This window comes from Pogona vitticeps, chromosome 1 (genome assembly GCF_051106095.1).
Source record: "Pogona vitticeps strain Pit_001003342236 chromosome 1, PviZW2.1, whole genome shotgun sequence".
NCBI classification, from domain to species: domain Eukaryota; kingdom Metazoa; phylum Chordata; class Lepidosauria; order Squamata; family Agamidae; genus Pogona; species Pogona vitticeps.
The window spans coordinates 174,146,502-174,165,698 of record NC_135783.1 but is presented as its reverse complement, the minus strand read 5'-3'; the positions used below and the strand labels follow the sequence as shown (position 1 = coordinate 174,165,698).

At 41.8% G+C, this 19,197-nt stretch overlaps 1 protein-coding gene across 1 annotated transcript in view; it reads right to left on the bottom strand.

Moving 5' to 3' along the window:
• Positions 1-19,197, bottom strand: part of ABCA12 (ATP binding cassette subfamily A member 12) — a 157,251-nt gene that overhangs the window by 119,380 nt on the left and 18,674 nt on the right. The window contains exons 3-7 of the mRNA XM_072977676.2: positions 14,381-14,528; positions 12,076-12,161; positions 8,646-8,743; positions 7,448-7,633; positions 6,586-6,764 (exon numbers count right to left, since the gene is read on the bottom strand). Coding sequence (XP_072833777.2) covers positions 6,586-6,764; positions 7,448-7,633; positions 8,646-8,743; positions 12,076-12,161; positions 14,381-14,528 — 697 coding nt within the window. The remainder of the gene's footprint in view (positions 1-6,585; positions 6,765-7,447; positions 7,634-8,645; positions 8,744-12,075; positions 12,162-14,380; positions 14,529-19,197) is intronic.

Here is a 19,197-nt window from a genome sequence, read left to right as displayed (position 1 = left end):
TATCCCTTTCAACCTGTGAAACCTTTGAGAGCTATGGAGGGTGTGCTTTAATATCAGAGAAGTACTGCTAATGGTCCTGCCCCTGAAATCAGGACCGGCAGGAATTTTCAAATGCTAAAGTCTCGCCAGCTCAAGGCTATTCTGAGGCTCCCAAAGGATTTTCCAGTGTGTAAGAGATTTCTAGGCAGCTTCAGAACCTGAAAATAAGTGGAATAGGGCAGTTTGAATTAAAGATTGAAGATTAAAGATTGAAGTCCATAGCTGATGATGGGATTCTGGACAATGTATCTTAGGCTCACTTAATTCTGTGGAAAGATAATATTTATTTTAGGCCATGTATTTATCAATGCATCATTTATCTTAAGGAGGTGGAAATGACCAAGAAATATTTTTGTCATAATCTTTGTTTTCATCGCCAGTGAAGACAAGGATTCAAAATATATCTGCCTGCTTACCAGATTTTATTTTGGTATATTTTGATGAGAATCACACTGAAAGTGTCACTAGACAGTGAAATTATCCCGGACTGGATTAGGTTAAACAGGGTCATGTGAAAATGCAGTCTGAGATTTAGAATTCTCTTTGCATCTACCCAGAGGGATGGAGTGGTGTCGGGACAGGAAGCCACACCACCCCTCAAAATGACTCTGTTTAGACCATTCTCCCCCCGCCCCTTGCAGTCTCCATGCCCTTGCATCCTCTCTTGTCTCCCCCTCTGTGGCAAGCAGAGAAAAGCCAGATTTTTTTCTTCTGTCAGTAAGTGGCATATCATTTCACTGGTTTACCATTGAAGTGGAACAGCATTGGACTGTAAAGAAAGAGGGGGGGGGGAGAGAGAGAACCCCTCTCTTCTGTATTTATTTATTTATTTATTTATTTATTTATTTATTTATTTATTTATTGAGACATAGCACTTCATTGGTTTGCCACCAAAGTGAAATAATGCTGGATTGTAAAAAAAAAAAAATAGGTAAAAGAAAAGAAAATTGCCCTCCACATCCTGTCTTGTCACCCTCTCTGCAGGAAGCAGGAGAGAGCTGGATCCCCTAAACCTCCAGATAATATATATTATATAGATAGGTAAGTGACTGATCACTTCATTGACTTGCCACCTAAATGACACAGCACTGGACTGCTAGGGGAAATACCTGCCAGTACTGCTTCAGTTCAGTCCCAGCAGTCACACATGCTGGAAACCAAACTAAGCCAGAGTGATTCTACCCACACTGAAAAAAACAATAGCCCCTGCTTGGGACCCAAAAAGATGTAGGTAGGCATGAATAAGGGTCAGCCTGTGCATCATGTGGTCCCTGGATAATGGGATGAACCAGTCCATTTCCAAAGTGGTCCAAAACATGAGACAAAGTGCTGTCTGATTGTACCCTGGTTGGGTTTAGACCAGGGGTCTCAAACATGCGGCCCGGGGGCCACTTGCGGCCTGCTGGACAATAGTTTGTGGCCCCTGCCTTGCCTGCCCTCCCCTGAAGCGCCCACGAGTCCTCTGCTGTCAAGAATCAAAAAAAGCTTCGCCTCACTTGGCAGCTCTCTCCCAAGACAGTGCCTCTTGCACCCTCCATCCAGAACTGCAGCCTGCCAGCCAACCCCAGGGTACAATCAAGCGCCTGAGCGGCCGCTGAGTGATGCCTGAGAGCGGAGCTCGCTCCCGGACTGTCCTCAAAGAGCACCTCCAAGCCACCAACAGCAGTCACCGCTGCCACTGCCTCTTCCAGGGAAGCGGCTCTCTGGCTCTCTCTCTCTCTTGGCACTCCCAGCACCAGTCTGGCCGGTGATGAGGGCTCATGCATCCCTCCTCCTCCTTGGAGCCCTAGCCGGGCTAAGGAAACTCCTGGGCGGCTTCCTCGGGCTCTTGCTCTGCTTGGTGGAAAATCTGATGCGGCCCAGCCTCACCCAGGCTCTGCCTCCAGCGGCCCCCAGGTAAATTGAGTTTGAGACCCCTGGTTTAGACACAACACAATACTAGGCTACAGCCTGAGGCTTCTGAGCGTCTCCTTTTCTCTCTTTCCTCTAGGACAGCTATGGGAGGAATATTTGCTTCCCTTTTCAACAAATCATCTTTTGTCATTAAGTCTAAACATATGGAGCTTCTCAGCTACAGTTAAACGTAAGGGAAATAAGTCATCTTCAACAGTAATTTCTGATACTGCCTTGTTTCTTTCATTTACAGTTAAAGCTAATCATATTCTCAAGTGTTTATTATAACAATAAACCATAGTTAGCTTAAAACAGAAATGACAGTCCTGGACCTTCATATATAATTTAAACTTTCCTGAGTACCCCTTCCTTACACCTGGACCGAATGAGGCACTTGTAATATGAAATTATACCTCAGTGGTTTTTTTAAATACAGCCATGGATTCAGACTGGAAGTAAATCACACTTAACATCATGGGACTTATTTCTGAGTCAACATCCATGCAATTGTTTTCTTGCTGTTGCTTAAAACACTAGCTCTCACTCATGCCTATTTTATTTAAAATTAAAATGTGTCATAGGTGTGTAGGCCAGTTAACAACAACAATACAGGAAGTCCTGTGTTAATACTCAGTGGATCTAGTGAAATCAGTACAAGTTTTGCATAGCTGTCCCTCTTTATTATCCTTCTCCCATCTCTGAATAAAAAATAAACATTCGGAAATTCATAAATGTCACCCTCTAAAGAGCCTTGGCTCTGACTGTGATCTTACTTTAAATCATCTTTCATGTCAGCAAATAAGGTCTGGTTGGTTTTCCAATAAAGAGCAAACTCACAAATGTCATTCATTACTGAGTTATTCATATCTGGAAAAGAAAAATAAACAAGTTAAAGCAAAAAAAAGTGAAAATATCACCATTCAAGTTTATTTATGATAATAGTCAAATCAGACGGGTGACTGAAAGAAATGCACAACTTCTTCCCCATGAGGTTCAAAATCCCACCGTACTGTTGTTTTGCTTTTCTTTCAGTCTCACTGGCTAGTTTGTCTGTTCCATGCTATTTTTTTGTTCTCTTTGGCACAGGCTTTTTGGTGGACTGTAGCTGTTTCATTTGGATTATCTTTTTCTAGTTGTTGTACGATCTCTTGGTGGTGTGGGAAAGTGGCAGACAAGTGACTTACAAACAGGTAGAAATTCCTGCCAGAGATCTTGGAGCATCACATCTACTTGGAACAGACAGTCCTGAACTAGCTAGACCAGTGGTGCAAGTCCAAATAAGGCAGGTGCCTTTGTTCAAGGAATGTAACTGCACAATCCTATAGGTATCAGTCTCTGGCCTTTGTCTCATTTATTTCAGAGGAGTTTACTCCCGTATGAGTCAGTCTTGGACAGGGATCTCCAAACGTTTCAGTATGAGGGCCGCATCATATATTTTACACATTTTCAAGGGCCGAAGGAGGTAAGGGAGACCCAAGCAATTCCCCCAACCCCACTGTCTTTGCAAAGACAACAGGGGTGGGGGATCACTTCTGTCAGGCTTTGCTCTTCTTCCTACCCTCAGTCAGCCATAGGAAGAGGAAGGAAGGAGGACCCAAGTGCTTGGGCTCCCCTTCCTTCCTCTTCCTATGCCTGGGCTGGACAAAAAGGTAAGGCAGACCGGATGTGGCCCATGGGCCATAGTTTGGAGAACCCTGGTCTAGGATGACAACTTAAGAATCTACATGATAGTTTTCAATACATTTTAGATGTTGTCTGCAGCATGTTCTGGTCTCATTAATGCTTGCACTACTTCTAAGCCCTCACCATAAAAAGTCTGATTACAATCCTATTCCAGGTCCTTCACTTTGCCAGAATTATCAAAACAGATGTGGCACATTTTAGAGTCAGGAAAAGTTAATTTTTGAAGGGCATCATGGTACTGGCTGGAAGTCTTATTGCTCCAGCCAGCTATTTGGAAAATTATGGATGTGCTTTCTAAAAAAGTATTTTGCAACATTTTGTAACAAGTTTCTCCCCCCCCCCAAATGATCATGAATAGCCACAGTAGATATTTAAAATGCTGAATATGGCCAAATGTATATAGGCCTGGGTTATATACTGCTATTGGCTGCAGGAAAATTTAAGTACAGTAATGATATACTCAAGACTTCAGATCTGTAGGATAGAATTCAATATGCAACAACAAATGACTATGCTAACCACTAAACTTGCAGCAATTTCCCAATGAGATCCACTACAAAGGTGTTTTGCTAGCAGGCATAACAAATGGATTTTGGCTACTATTTGGGTACCTGATAAAAAAGACAGGCAAAACTAAGTGATCTCACCTTGCTTTGAACATTTCAGGGCAGAGAGCAGACTGCCAATCACATCCTGAATATTCTTGAATCCAGTCTCATTCAAGACAGATGGAGAATCCTTTTCCATATTTGTAACAGTCCTTTAAAAGCAAGATTGTACAGCTTGAGGACTGTAATACACAGTTGCCCACAGAAAGATACACAGAGCAAAATATACAACACAATCACACAACAGGTCTCTGTTTCCCTTCTCATCACCTTTCTGCTGGTTTCTGTCTCATTTTCTAGGTCGGGGTCAGGAGTCCTTGCATAACAGACAAGGAGCAAATGAGGAGATTTATTGTTCTTCTATGAATCTCAAAAATTAGTTGGAAAAGGCCTCTTTGGTTCAATTTCTCAGTGACCCCTCTCCACCCACTTAGAGATAGATGAATTAAATGAATGGGGCCTAGATGGATGCTTACCTTACCTATTCAGACCTTTTAAAAAGTACTGTTTTTGAACCACAATTCCCAGTCAGCATTGGTTGTTACAGCTGGTGAATCCCGGGAGTTGCAGCCCAAATACTTTTTCAAGGTCTGAACATGTTCTTGAAGGGGAGGCCAGAGGATGGGGGTTCAGCAGTTTTGATGACATTGCTCTTTGCTCTCTTCCTTCCTTCCTTCCTTCCTCCCTTTCTCTTTCACCAGCTGGGTTTTCTCTGTCCCTTTCTTCTCTAAAGCAAGCACTGTTGATGGCAGAGCTTAATTACCACAAGCTTAATAGAACATGGGATAGTAATTACTCCACTTTCACTGAACATTCCAGTTTCCTACACAGGCAGATGCTTTATTCTCATATCTTAATCATTAATCTATAAAAAGATTATGGAGCAGTAGGCTGAACTATTTACTATTATTTATTGATTTATTTCACTACTTTCGTATCATACATTTCTTCCCATTCAGGCAGCTTACAAAATGGCAGGCAGGAGGACAGCCAATACATACATTAGCATGTTTTAAATGCTATGAAACATACAATAGTTTTAAGCAACCACACTTGAAACCATTTACAAATATAGATAGCAAAAAAGATTTGCAAAAAAAAAAATGCTTTTAAAGAAAAGAAAAAGAGAGAAGAGCAGAAAAGAAAAGTCTGTCAAAAACAATCTCTGCAACCTGAACAATGCCCAAAAACTTTGACTGAAAAGAAAGGTCTTATGTGAGACATTTGCCAACCATAATTATGGTTAATGGTAGCACTTCAGATACTTTTAGATAAGAAAACTTTAGATAATCTCTTTGGAAAGCTCTGAATGGACTGAAGAGAACATAAACAGGAAAACAACACCCATGTAAGGTAAAACCCACAGCCCCCGAATTTCTTCCACTCCTCACTTTTTTCAATTGTCAAGCAGGCTTATTATATAGAAACCACATGGGGCTGGAAGAGTCCAGCGCAGAGACAGATACCACTATACTATTTCAGGCGTCCATGAAAAAATGTAATGTTTTATTATTCACTGTTTCATTACCTTTGTTTTTACTGGGTTTCCTCTCTTTTGACTTTTTTGTATGTGACTACTTTAGGTCACGGAGTCAGAGGACAGCGTGCTGTCCTCTGAAGATGCCGGCCACAGAGACTGGCGAAACGTTAGGAAGAACAACCTTCAGAACACGGCCAAAGAGCCCGAAAAACCCACAACAACCAGTCAATATTGCTTGCTCGCACGCAAAAATGGCAGTCTCCATTAGCAGTCGAAAGTCCCCTCACACACACTCCCAAATATTCAAGAACATCTAACTTTCAAGGGAGTTCCAGCAGAACAAGGCATCTCCAAGGAGGCAGCATCAACTTGAGAAGCTGCTGCCACAAAATGGTAGCCAAGCAAGGGATAAACAAGATGAGAGGAAACCCCTTTGTATCTGTTTGTTTCAGTTTTTCTTTTGTTACAAGAGGAATACACAACCCTATTTTCATGTTGTTTCACTGCCCAAATCAGATCAAACATATGCAAATGTTTTGGCTGTAAAGATTTGGCTTACCAGCATTACACACCAGTATTTTACAAGAGATTTACACATTCACAACTGTTTCCTCATTATGGTAGTTCTACATGGCAGTGTTCCTCATTTAGTTAAGAACTGAAGACAGTCTGCATTTGCAGACCAAACTTTCAAAAACTCAATCTTCTCCTGATCTGCCAAAATATCTTGCTTTTTTTCATACCATCTTTGTGAATAATTAAAAAAGGCTACACATTTTATTACAGTGAACTACATAAATAGATGAAGCTGCATATTTCAACACAGTGAAATGTCAATTACAACTGTTATGTCTACTGCCATTAGATTGCCTTTTCTTTTACCTGCTTGCACTGTGAAGAGCAACAACCATATCTTTGACATTAATGACTCCTTGAGTGATATCTGGGACCATTAGAAGGGTGTGCCAAATGGAAGTTTCATTTTGCAGCTGGGAGATGAGTGATAATAACGAAACAGCTTCCTTAACAAATGCCACCTGGTACTCAGGATCATACTGTAACTAAAAAGAGGCAAAATGAGGAAACAAACTACAGAACATGTAAAATATTGTGACCAGCACACATCTTTTATTATTTCATGAATTTTCTCATCTAATTATATTCTATCTATAATATATACCTTGATCCCACCTCCAGAGCTAAACCTCAGTTGAAAACGAAAACAATTAGGATGTGGGAAGTGTTGAGGTACATTGTGGGAAATGGCAAGTTTTACATCCTTTCACCCAGCTCCTTACTTCCTTCTCTCTATGTAACTGAGTAGATCTCGATTTAAACACACACTTCTACTCTACTCACATATAGTTTTAGGCCAGAGGCTTTTGCTTAACAAACCCTGCAAGTCTTTTTTCATCTTCATCCTTCACCCTTGACCAAGGAGAAGTCAGCTCGCCTGCTTCCCTGACAGTCAGAGATAAAGCCCAGTCTTTCATCTTGGCTTCTCTTTTCACTACTAGCTGCTGGAGTTCATGAACTAAAAGGAAACATCACATCTCTTTTACAGTATTGCCAGCTGCAGACACTGTTGGGCGCACAGCGACTGAACGGCTGCAACGCAGAGAGCCGGTTCCGGGGAATTCTCGTCCGAGTGGTCTGATTAAAGTCATCCAATGCTTAGCAGCCTTCTTCCGTGCTACTGAAAGGGGGAGAGGAGTGTGTGTGAGAGTGGAAGCCAGCTACTCACTTTAGGAATCTGATTTCTGAGTTCTTGAAAAAATGACTCCACAAGGGACACGTTTTTGAAGCAAAAGGTTTGATAGATGTTTGTTCCAAGGACTTCCCAAAGGAGACTGAGAGAAGGTACATTGCTTGCCATAAACTCACACATCACAGTTTTAAGGTTTACAACAGAGAAATTTTGTCTCGGCACCTGTAAAATAAAATTCAGTAGAAGAGAGTTTTGGAAAGGAATTGTTTGTTTAGAGAAACTGATCTATTATCTACAGCCTGAACAGCAACTTGAGCTAAGATGGTTGGTGTGACTCAGTTCAACCACCACAAAATCCCAGCATATCAGAACCAGTAAGAAATCTCAAAGGGGTTTGACTGGCCACAGTCAACCCAACTATGCCAGCCTTTGTGACAGGCTCCAACAACTACAGGTCTTCCTAAGTGGAGTATATGAACCCTAGTGTGTTGTGTAGTAGATAGACTAACAGATTAGGACTCAGGAGACCTGGGTTTAAATTCCCACTCTGCCCTGCAAACTTGCTGGAATGTGTTTGGCACATGTATCTTGAAACTCCTTATCCTGAACTCCTATTAGGATTGCTACACATTGGATGCCACTTGGCAGCACACTCAGTAACATACACACCAGTGAAGTGTGTAGTCACAGTTTCTGACCTTCAACATCTCGGCCTGCAATTCATAGCAGCTTTCCAGAACAGAAGCACTTTCAGAGGCTCACATCTCTCTCACACATGCATGTAAGCAGATGTTTTGTGAAGTGCATGCTCGTAAGAATCTCAGGCACATTTCAGGATGGGCAAGGTGCCACTCAAGCAGAGACAATGTTGTTTTAATTATTTCATGCTCTTTACATGCTCTTCATAGAGCTAGCATAATATTGTTTCTATTTGATCACCAGTGGCATCTTTGCAAGACCAGTGCGACATGGCTATTCCTATGAGGCAAAGTATAGGTGCATCTTCACAGGGTGGTCACAGTTTCGGTGTACTTCCATTGTTGAAATATCTTTTGGAAGGTGACCTCTGCGGCATAAGTAGTAATGCAACCTGTTGCTGTTTGTGCCAAAACAGGGCTATTTGGGAAATTAGAGTCATCATTTCATTTCCCCACTAAATGAAAACACATAGTGACATCATGACCCAGGCTGATATTTTAAAAGTGATCTCTTTAAAATGAATATAAAGCATTACCTCTCTCAGACTGAGAATTTTCTTGAGCAAATGTATTCTGGCTGCCGATGAAATATTTTCAACCATGTTTTCCATGTGGCCTGTTAAATCAATTAACTCTGCAGAAGTAAACACAGAACAACACATGGAAAAGTTTCAGGTGCTCTGAATATGCTGATATTGCCTAAGTTATGTCAGCTCCTGACTCTCCCTCTTTGGTGGGGTAAACAAAGCCTCCTGTCAGCATGATCCAAAATCAGTATTGGATCGCTAAGGTATCATTAAAAAGACAAATCTCCTGTACACATACTTCACCAGACTGAACATTGTAGAGCTTCAGGCTGGGGGGCAGGAGGAGGCATAGGACATTCTAAATATTATCTTGCCTGCAATTCACCATACACCCCCATCCCCACTGTTACTTTAAATACAACACTGTTACACTTATTTTAACAGTGATTATATAGTGATGGGGAGGGACGTGGTGGTGCTGTGGGCTAAACTGCAGAAGCCTGTGCTGCAGGGTCAGAAGACCAGCAGTCGTAAGATCGAATGCACGCAATGGAGTGAGCTCCCGTCGCTTTGTCCCAGCTCCTCGCCAACCTAGCAGTTCGAAAGCATGGAAATGCGAGTAGATAAATAGGTACCATCTTGGTGGGAAGGTAAAATGGCGTTCCCTAGTCACGCTGGCCATGTAACAACGGAAAACTGTCTTTGGACAGGCCCTGGCTCTATGGCTTGAAAAGCGGGATGAGCGCCGCGCTCTAAAGTCGGACACGACTGGACTGAAAATGTCAAGGGGAACCTATATAGTGATGGGACAGGGAAACAATCCTTGCCCATATTTCTGAGTAACAGCAGGCACCTAAGGAAGCCGTGGTCATTATAGTCAGTATTACACAAGCATGTACATAGCTGCTAACTGGAAAGCCATCCCTGCTGCAACTTTGGTTGAGCAAAACCACAAATTTTATGCAGGGCTGAATGGGACATTCCATGCATCCTGCACCATCAACCACTTTTTCTGGACTAGTAAAGTGGTCTTTCCACCTATGGCTATTTCCACTTGCCTAAAATAAAGTGAGGATACCCAGGGCAGTGTAGTGGATACAGTGATGGGGTGGAACTCAGAAGGCCCGAGTTCAGCCATGAACTCCTTCACCAAGCAAGTGGAACTCCTTAAATATCTCACTTACCTTGTAAGCCCTATTAGGGTTGCTATAAGTTAATTCCAACTTGACGGTACAGAAGAGCAAAATAACATGATCACAAAATAGAAGAATGTTTTGCCTGAGTCTACTTTCTCAGTGACTTGGCCAGGGGTAGAGAGACAGTCTTTGCCAGTTCAAGGACTACAGGGGGAATTTAACTTGTAGCAAGGACAAAGTGTGTTTGCCACAAAAAAATTCAAGAAGATAGGAATTTTGGTATCTGACAATGTGCATCCTACGCTGTGTCTCCTCAGATTCAAAATTCTGTGATTGAGATTTTGTTGTAGAAGGAGGCACTAAGTGAAATATCTTTTGCTTCTCTTTCCATGTCTATCCCTTTTCTCCTCATTGTATACCATATGCTTTCCAGTCCTGGAGAGAATTAAAAGATAGTTCCCTGTTTGTTTCCTTATGGCTGACAAAAGGCTGTATAGCTCAAAACTGAGGCCACTCAGTCTTATACTGGTCAGAGAATTCTCACTTATTTGCCAGCAGGGATTGTTTTGTGATCTATAGGAGCAATTATTTCTTCATTTGTGCATTTATACTTCCTCTGGTCTAATAAGGAAACTTAACCAGAATAAGTGCAAGATCATAGTTTGAAAAACTGCAGCTTAGTATAATATCTTAATTGGCAAAACATAATGATGGTGACTACTCTGTATTCCAAAGACACTGCATTGGGGAGAAAGGAGTGAAATTATGAAGCCAAAGACTGAGAGGATGGGAAACTGAAAAATGTAAACATCTCACAGACATGGTTTGCTTACTTTCCATTTGGAAACTCAGGAGATGGCTTGGTGTGCTGCCTGCCAGGGAAAACGAACAGCCAAGACAGTTCCACAGAGGCGGTCGCTACGGGGCGATGTGGCAGAAAAGGTAGCAGACTGCGATTGTTTAAAGGTCTGCCAGAGCTCTTGGCATTGGCATCAATGCAGGGCAAAGTAGCAGTGCCAATGCTAGGCACACTGGCAGACCTTTAAACAACTACTTCTGGAACAGCCTTCTACCTTTTCTGCCAAAGACCAAGTACAGGGTGGAGGCAGTGTGCCTAAATATAGTTGCAGGTACCAGATAAATACTCCAAGGCCACTTTCGTTTATACAATGTGCAGCCAGCAGTTCTCCTGACTTCATCATCGCATTTGCCAATCCATTTTCCAAATGACATTTCCCACCCCTGCAATATTTTATTTACACTTGCCAGCTGAAAACCTGTGGGCGCTCAGAAGCGGCTGCTGATAGATCACCAGTGTAACTGCCAAATCAAATAATCTATCAAGAACAGAAAAGTGACAGCAAGTTCTGAAAGATGTAATCATAGCCATGACTATGGTATGTAGCCACTGAATATATATTACGGGGCATACATTTACCATACTACTAGACAACAATGGTACACAGCTATTTTATAAATACATACTTACGAGCAATATGTATTGTTGTTGCCCATTAAATAAGTTGTAATTCAAAGTATTTCTTTTACAGAAATGCTTACAATGGGCCCACTACTATTAAAACAGATGGCCCAGGATCCTATCAGCCACACCAATCAGCATAACATAATTTGTGTAAATCTCAGTAGTAAATGAATGCAAGTTAAAAAGTCAATCAGCTATTGTTTGCTGAGTTGAGCAAATTGTGACAGCAAATACCAACTTGCAACAGTTCACTACGAAGATTTGTGCCGATTGGGCTACATCAGTGTAAAAACACTATGGGATTCTAGCTATGACTTTAGAAATAACTTATGCCACATATTCCACATACCTCTGTCCCTAAAATGAAGTGAGCGTCCCACTACCATCTCTCTCTCTCTCTCTCTCTCTCTCTCTCTCTCTCTCTCTCTCTCTCTCTCTCTCTCTCTGAATTATATCTTCCCTCTTCTCCAGTGAACTCAAGGGAGCACACATGGCTCTCCTCTCCTCATGATATCCTTCCAACAACCCTATGAGGTCATTCAGGCTGAGAGAGAACAACTGGCCACTGTACTATACATACCTACCCACATACCTATTGACCCACTCATGGCAGACATATATTGGGCTGCACTGTTACTCACCAAGATACTTCTAGCAGTTTAAAACAATTGCTTCCTCACTCTATAGCCCACAGAAAGCCAAGCAATCTTTTTAATGCAGCTCTCCTGGGCCTTTATCCAAAGAGTTCCCCCTGATTAGAACTTTATCTGCTGCAAAGAGAAGATACCTACTAAACTCTTAATAGAATTAAATAACGTACCCAATGAACCATTCCTGCTTTTGGGAACATCAGCACTCTGGGATGATGGATTGCTGTCCTCTGGGTTAGCTGACCTTCTCCATTTTCTGATAAGATAAAGAAGAGTAAGAGGAGTCCTGCATCATCACTTATAATTCTCCTCCCATTGAAGTTCCTTATATCAAACCACATTCAGGCTCCATATCAGAAAGCAGTTTTCTTTACAGAGCAGTTCTTTTCAATTCAGTACAGAGGTCTACTCCTAAACCTATTTTTACATTACTTCCACTAAACAAGGACTGCTTTTACCAGATTTCCTGTGTGGGGCAGATAAGAGGAAAAGGGCAATTCTTTCTTATAGCAACACAAGGATGAAAGGGATTAAAGGCACACCACAATGGTATTAAAATAGTTGGTCCAATACATTCCACACATATTTCTCAGTATTAAAGGAAAGAAAAGTGCAATAAAAAGATATTCTGAAGGTGTTTGAATTAGAGATTAAAATCTGTTAAAGAGCAGATTAACAAACTGTTCATTCTTTAAGTTTAGATAACAGTTCTTATTTTCATCACCCCCCAATGCAAAGCAGATTGCCCAGGTACACGAGCGACTGATCTAGTGTGATGCTATGCAACGCCACTGTAAGAATACCAGCACAGCAAACACATTCAAGATGTTACAGTGATACTCAAAATCAAGCTAATGTGCGTATGCTAGTGCTTACCTGAGTCAGATATGAATCATTATGTTGGCAGAAGTGGACATAATGAAAGTAGACAAGGGTGGTGAGTGTTAATCTTGTACCAGAACTTGGGAAATCTGCTTCGTTGGACTACAGTTCTCAGACTCCCTCAGACAGCATGGTCACTGGCTATAATTTACACACAGTAGGTCTACATTGACAAGATCTGGCTCCCCTTGAAAAAACTAAAGCTAAAGAATGTGGAAGCTGAGGGCCCCAGAGACATGCACACACATTCCAAGTACAGACCGCTAGACCAGGGGTGCCTTGGCAGACAGCCATTCGATAGCTCAGTGGTTTCAGGATTTGGCTGTGGGGCTAGAGGTTGGGAGTTTGATTCTCCACTGTGCATTCTTGACAAGGGCTGGTCTCAATGATCTGTAGGGTGCCCTTCCAGGTCTGTAGATGATGATGATTATAGCCACCACATTAGTGGTATAGATGGCAAAAATGAAAACTGAATTTTAGAGAATGTAAATTTCAGAAGGGGTAGCCATGATACTTTGTCATTTGAAAGGAAAGGAGAAAAGCAAGACAAGGGCCAGAATTCTGTTGGTGCAGCTCTGCACACGTAAGGCTTAGATAACATTAATTTTATCACTAATTATCAGTGGTGGCAATTTTCAGATGTTAAAGACTGCCCTCTCTGTCCCAAGACCCTCCCTCAAGGCTTCCCCTGGTTGAAAGGGATTCATAGAGAGCTGCATAGAGACTCTTTAACTGGGTGGCGGAGGAACCATATTAATTAATAAAAAAATAAAAGGTCATTGCTGCTGACGTCACCAGCCTTATGTATTGCTGACGTCACCTGTGCCAACAGGATTCTAGTTTAAGAGTCTTAGGACACCTTAAATTTGTCATCTTCAATGTGTACACAATTGTTTGCTGCAAAACTGGCAATAAGTTTAAATCTTATATCTGCATTTTTGCAATGAAATAAATGCTTTTGTCATGTTTTAAGCATGAGTAAAAATCCTCATGAGTTTCATGAATTTATTCATAAGAGTCAGGGAGGTTTATCCATTCTTGTTTTGTTGTTCTGACTCATAACTACTCCCCCATTGCTCCCACAATTCCTTGTTTTTCTCTTTCAAGACATCTTAGGCATTTCTTAAGATTCTCAGTCAATCTCAATGATGCCATGCTTGAACAAGACCACTTGAGGTAATCTTGTGTAGGGAATATGTTCAGCAAACTTCAACATGAAGCATCAACATTATCTTCACCCTGTTCTTTTCTGTGATCCTAAAAGTAGGTCCAGATATGAGAGTCTTAATCAGAAGATTCTAAATGGCTCACATTTCAAATCTCAACAAAACATCTCAGAGAGAAATTGTTCAAGCAATTTTGACCCAGCGTATGGACAACTGTTCAATTGTTTCAGCTGTCACTAGCAGTCCCAAGTTATACATCTGGATGTAACTCCTCAAATTTACAACAGATCTACCACTGAGGTTTGCCACATCAGTAACTCTAGGCCAATGTCACCTCCATATTTCATCATTTTAATTATCAGTTACCCTAAATTCTACTCTGCTTTGGACACTTTCTTACAAAACAAAAACAAAAATTATTTCTTACTTGCTTATGGGTGAGATACCATTCAGTTTGGGTAGCAGGTCTTCAGGTGTATAAGGTGTGCTTTTGCAGGTGGCATCTGAACCACACAGTGCAGTTTGGAGAAATGGGAAGAAACCTGTGCTAGGGAGATTCCGGGGGGCAAGGTAACCTGGGTGGGACAAAAGAGAAAAACATGTGTTGGGATGGCACAGTGCATGAGAAATCAGTGAATACTATCTACCTTTATATTCTCATTAAAACTTTCTGGCAACAAGAAAGAAATAAAGTGATACGCAGATGAAAAATGGAAATCTCTACTTCAAACTTTAAGACAAAAGCAATTTGAAAAAGAAACACTAGGCAAAAAAGAGAAGCTTGCAGAAACAGAAACAAGTCAAAAGACAAAATCAGCAGAAATACACATGTCAAGGAGGAGGAAGGGGATTGCACACACCCACCTTTGACTCCCATGCATTTGATGTAGCATTTGAAAAAGTCCCAAGTCGTCCATCTTAGGACTCCTACACATGACCCACCACATGCATAAAGGAAATGCACTGATGGTGCATCAGGTGCATTCCTGAATTTAGGACTTCTTGCCCCTGTTTCCTTGCCTTTTTGTATTTTAGGGTCAATGCTACAACATAGAAGTGGCTTATTCCACTTCTAAGGAGACTATAAGGAGTATGGAGCAGGCATGAAGCCAAAGGTGTCATAATTTCTAGGTAGAACCTTGACATGGCCATACCATGATTTAGACCAATGGTTCTCAGCCTTTGGGCCTTCAGCTGCTTGGGACTTTGGTTCTCAGAATCCACAGCCCATGACCATGGCGGCAGGCGCTCCTGGAAAACCGAGGCAAAAAACATTCGGAGGGCCAACATTGGAGAGGTACTTGATTAGACCTACTGTTTATCTAAGTCTTGCTCCAACTTATTGGCTTTAAATCAGTACCTTTAAATATGAGTCTGCCTGAATTATACCTAGGTGTGGTGGTACAATTAATAATGCACAAAGTGTGTGGAAACAGATGCTGATCCTACCTCCTGCAGGTCCAGGCACCAGCTGAATTCACTTTGATAATGTGGAACAATGGCAAAGAGAACATGCATTCAGCCCATTACCAGTTTAAATGCAGAAGGCTATGTCTGATTGTTAGTTCCAGCTGGAGCAGCCCCAGTGAATCAGTGGGACTTATTTTTGTGCTGACTTAACAAATTCCTTTAGTGGGCCTACTCTGGCCAGAACCAGCAATTCGATTTACCCCAATCATTTCATTTGATCCTGAGATTACAGCCGGAATGGATAGATCACATCTCTCCATGATACTAGTGATATAAAGTGGGCGGCTTCTATAGGGCGTTAACTCTGTTTTAGCCAGTCGTGCTGAAAACTGCAGAAGGAGTCACCCTAGGAATGACTGGTCCTGCATAGCAAAGTGGCAATTATTACACAATGACCTTCCTGTTTTAGCAGAGGCTTAAAGTGACACTTTAAAAGTTTCAATGGCAAATTTTCAAAGGGAAACCCCATTTTATTACTGTGGCCTTAGGACAGGGCAGGAAATACGTCAACAGGAATTAAGGGACAAATGGTATAAAAAAAGTGTTACTAAAAATTACAAGAACATGAAACTATGGCATAGAGGAGGGCAGTGTATCTTGTTAAGACACAAACTTTTACTCCCCCAGAGTAACATCTATCTAAATCACACATGCAGTGAAAGATATACAAATATATAATTATTGTACCCAACAAATTAAAACAAAAATAGTGACCATTTGAATAGCACCAAATGACTCAGTACCAAAATGGGTCAATTAAAATAGCCTACAGAAAAGGGATAGATTTTTTCAGGACAAAATTTTAAAAAAAACCCTTGGAAAATAGTGATGGCTTTGTCACCCTCCAAAAATTCAACAGAAAATGAGCCAACCAAACCTCACTGAAAAAGAAGCTCCAGAATTAGGCTGCTACAACTGAAAAAGCATGCCTCACATTTTGCCAAGCTACATCTTGGAAGCCAGCCAGATGGGAAGCAAGAAAACTAATTAAAGGGAGAGCAGTTTCAGGGTAATACCATGCATGATTATTCGGAAGTAAACGCTACCAAGTTCAATTGGGCTTGCCCTCCAATGGGAATATCGGGGTTGTGGCTTAATGGTAAGAATATTAAACAAAAAGGACTTACATCCAGGAAAGCCTTCATGGTGCTTGACTACCTAAACCAGTCACTGCTTCCCCACCCCACTTGGCAAGGTAAAGAACTGTATCATAATTATGTGCTGTCAAGTCAAAACTGACTTACAGCATCCCCAATAAGGTTTTCAAGGTAAGTGAGGTATTAAAGGAGTGGTTTTCTCAATTCTGCCCCCAGGAAGTTTCCATGGCAGAGTTGGCGAATCAAAGCCAGGTCTCCTGAGTCATAATCCATTACTCTATCCACCACATCACACTGGGTACAGAATAACTGTGCAGAGCCTGTTTAAACAAACAGTCCTCAATTCCACTCTACTTTGTCTCCTTGTTTCTATCTTTCCCCTTTACCCAGTGATCCAGGAACATTTCTCCTGGGCTGGATTAATTTCACATAGCCCACAACAGCAGAAATAGGAGGGAGACTTTAACAGGAAGAGAACATTTTACTTGTCATCAATAGTGAATTTTAATTGTTTGAGTACTTAGGGGCTATACTTGTTTTTTTGGCAGAGATGTTTAGAAACAGTTAGTTCAGCCTTAACTGAAAAGTTGCAAGACTCGAATGGAAGAAGGAAAACGAGATACGATAAGATGGGCACAGGATGGAGGAGACATTTAGTGTCCTGTGAAGCTGAGTCACTTCCAATTGTTAGCAATCCTGTGAGGGTTTTCAAGGTGTGTGAAATGTTCAAAGAGTGGTTTGCCTTTGCCACCACCCAGGTGAGCTTCCATAGTTGAATGAGGATTAGAACTTGGTCCTCTAAGTCAGTGGTCTCCAACCTTGGGCCTCCAGAAGTTCTTGGACTTCAACTCCCAGAAATCCTGGCAAGCAGAGGTGGTGGTGAAAACTTTTGGGAGTTGTAGTCCAAGAACGTTTGGAGGCCCAAGGTTGGGGACCACAGCTCTAAGTTATTTAAAACTTAGTCAGTTAAAACCATTCTTCTGATTTACAGTAGGACATGGAACCTTCATCTTCTAAATTATGTTTTATTTTGCATATCCATTTATATTCATCAGTTGCCTCACCTACAGCTAACCTGTTTTTCTACCCCTACTTTGCAAATTTAGAATCATGATATCCTACATTCATCCTGTGAAGAGATGAATATCAGGCAATTGTTTCTGGGTTGGGCACCGTACTCAAGCAGCAGCGATTTTTCTTCCTGAATAACTTTGGTACTAAAGGCACATAGCAGCAATGGTCTTTTTGTTTGTTTGTTTTTGCTGTCTTTGATAACCAACACTCATTGTAAAAGCACATTTTCACCATTTTCACAATATCCAAAAATGCCACAGCATCGTAGAATCATGACGTTGGAAGGAGCCTCTAAGGACATCAAGTCGAACCCTCTGCTCAATGCAGGAATACAAATCAAAGCAGATCTGCCAGGTGGTTGTCTGCATTTCTCTTGAATGCCTCCAGTGTTGGAGCACTCACATCTCCAGATAATTGGTTCCATTGCTGTACTGCTCTAACAGTTATATCATAAATGGACTTTAAAAAAAAAACCCAAAAACCCACCCCCTCCAATAGACAAGAACATCTTCATCTCCCTGTGTGTGTGTGTGTTTAGTCGTTTAGTCGTGTCCGACTCTTCGTGACCCCATGGACCAGAGCACGCCAGGCCCTCCTGTCTTCTACTGCCTCCCGGAGTTGTGTCAGGTTCATGTTGGTTGCTTCGCAGACGCTGTCCAGCCATCTCATCCTCGGTCGTCCCCTTCTCCTCTTGCCATCACACCTTCCTAACATCAAGGTTTTTTCCAAGGACTCTTTTCTTCTCATGAGATGGCCAAAGTACTGGAGCCTCAGCTTCAGGATCTGTCCTTCCAGTGAGCACTCAGGGTTGATTTCCTTTAGAATTGATAGGTTTGTTCTCTTTGCAGTCCAGGGGATTCTCAAGAGCCTCCTCCAGCACCACAATTCAAAGGCATCAATTCTTCGGCGGTCTGCTTTCTTTATGGTCCAGCTCTCACTTCCATACATCACGACAGGAAAAACCATAGCTTTGACTATTCGGATTTTTGTTGGCAAGGTGATGTCTCTGCTTTTCAAGATGCTGTCAAGATTTGTCATCGCTTTCCTCCCAAGAAGAAGGCGTCTTTTAATTTCAGGGCTGCTGTCTCCATCTGCAGTGATCATGGAGCCCAGGAAGATAAAATTTGACACTGCCTCCATATCTTCCCCTTCTATTTCCCAGGAGGTGATGGGACCAGTGGCCATGATCTTAGTTTTTTTGATGTTGAGTTTCAGACCATTTTTTGCACTCTCCTCTTTCACTCTCATTACAAGGTTCTTTAATTCCTCCTCACTTTCTGCCATGAGAGTGGTATCATCTGCATATCGGAGGTTGTTGATATTTCTTCCGGCAATCTTAATTCCGGCTTGGGTTTCTTCCAGTCCAGCCTCCCGCATGATGTATTCTGCATATAAGTTAAATAAGCTGGGGGACAATATACAGCCTTGCCGTACTCCTTTCCCAATTTTGAACCACTCAGTTGTTCCATGACCAGTTCTAACTGTTGCTTCCTGTCCCACATATAGGTTTCTCAGGAGACAGATAAAGTGGTCAGGCACTCCCATTTCTTTAAGAACTTGCCATAGTTTGTTGTGGTCCACACAGTCAAAGGCTTTCGCATAG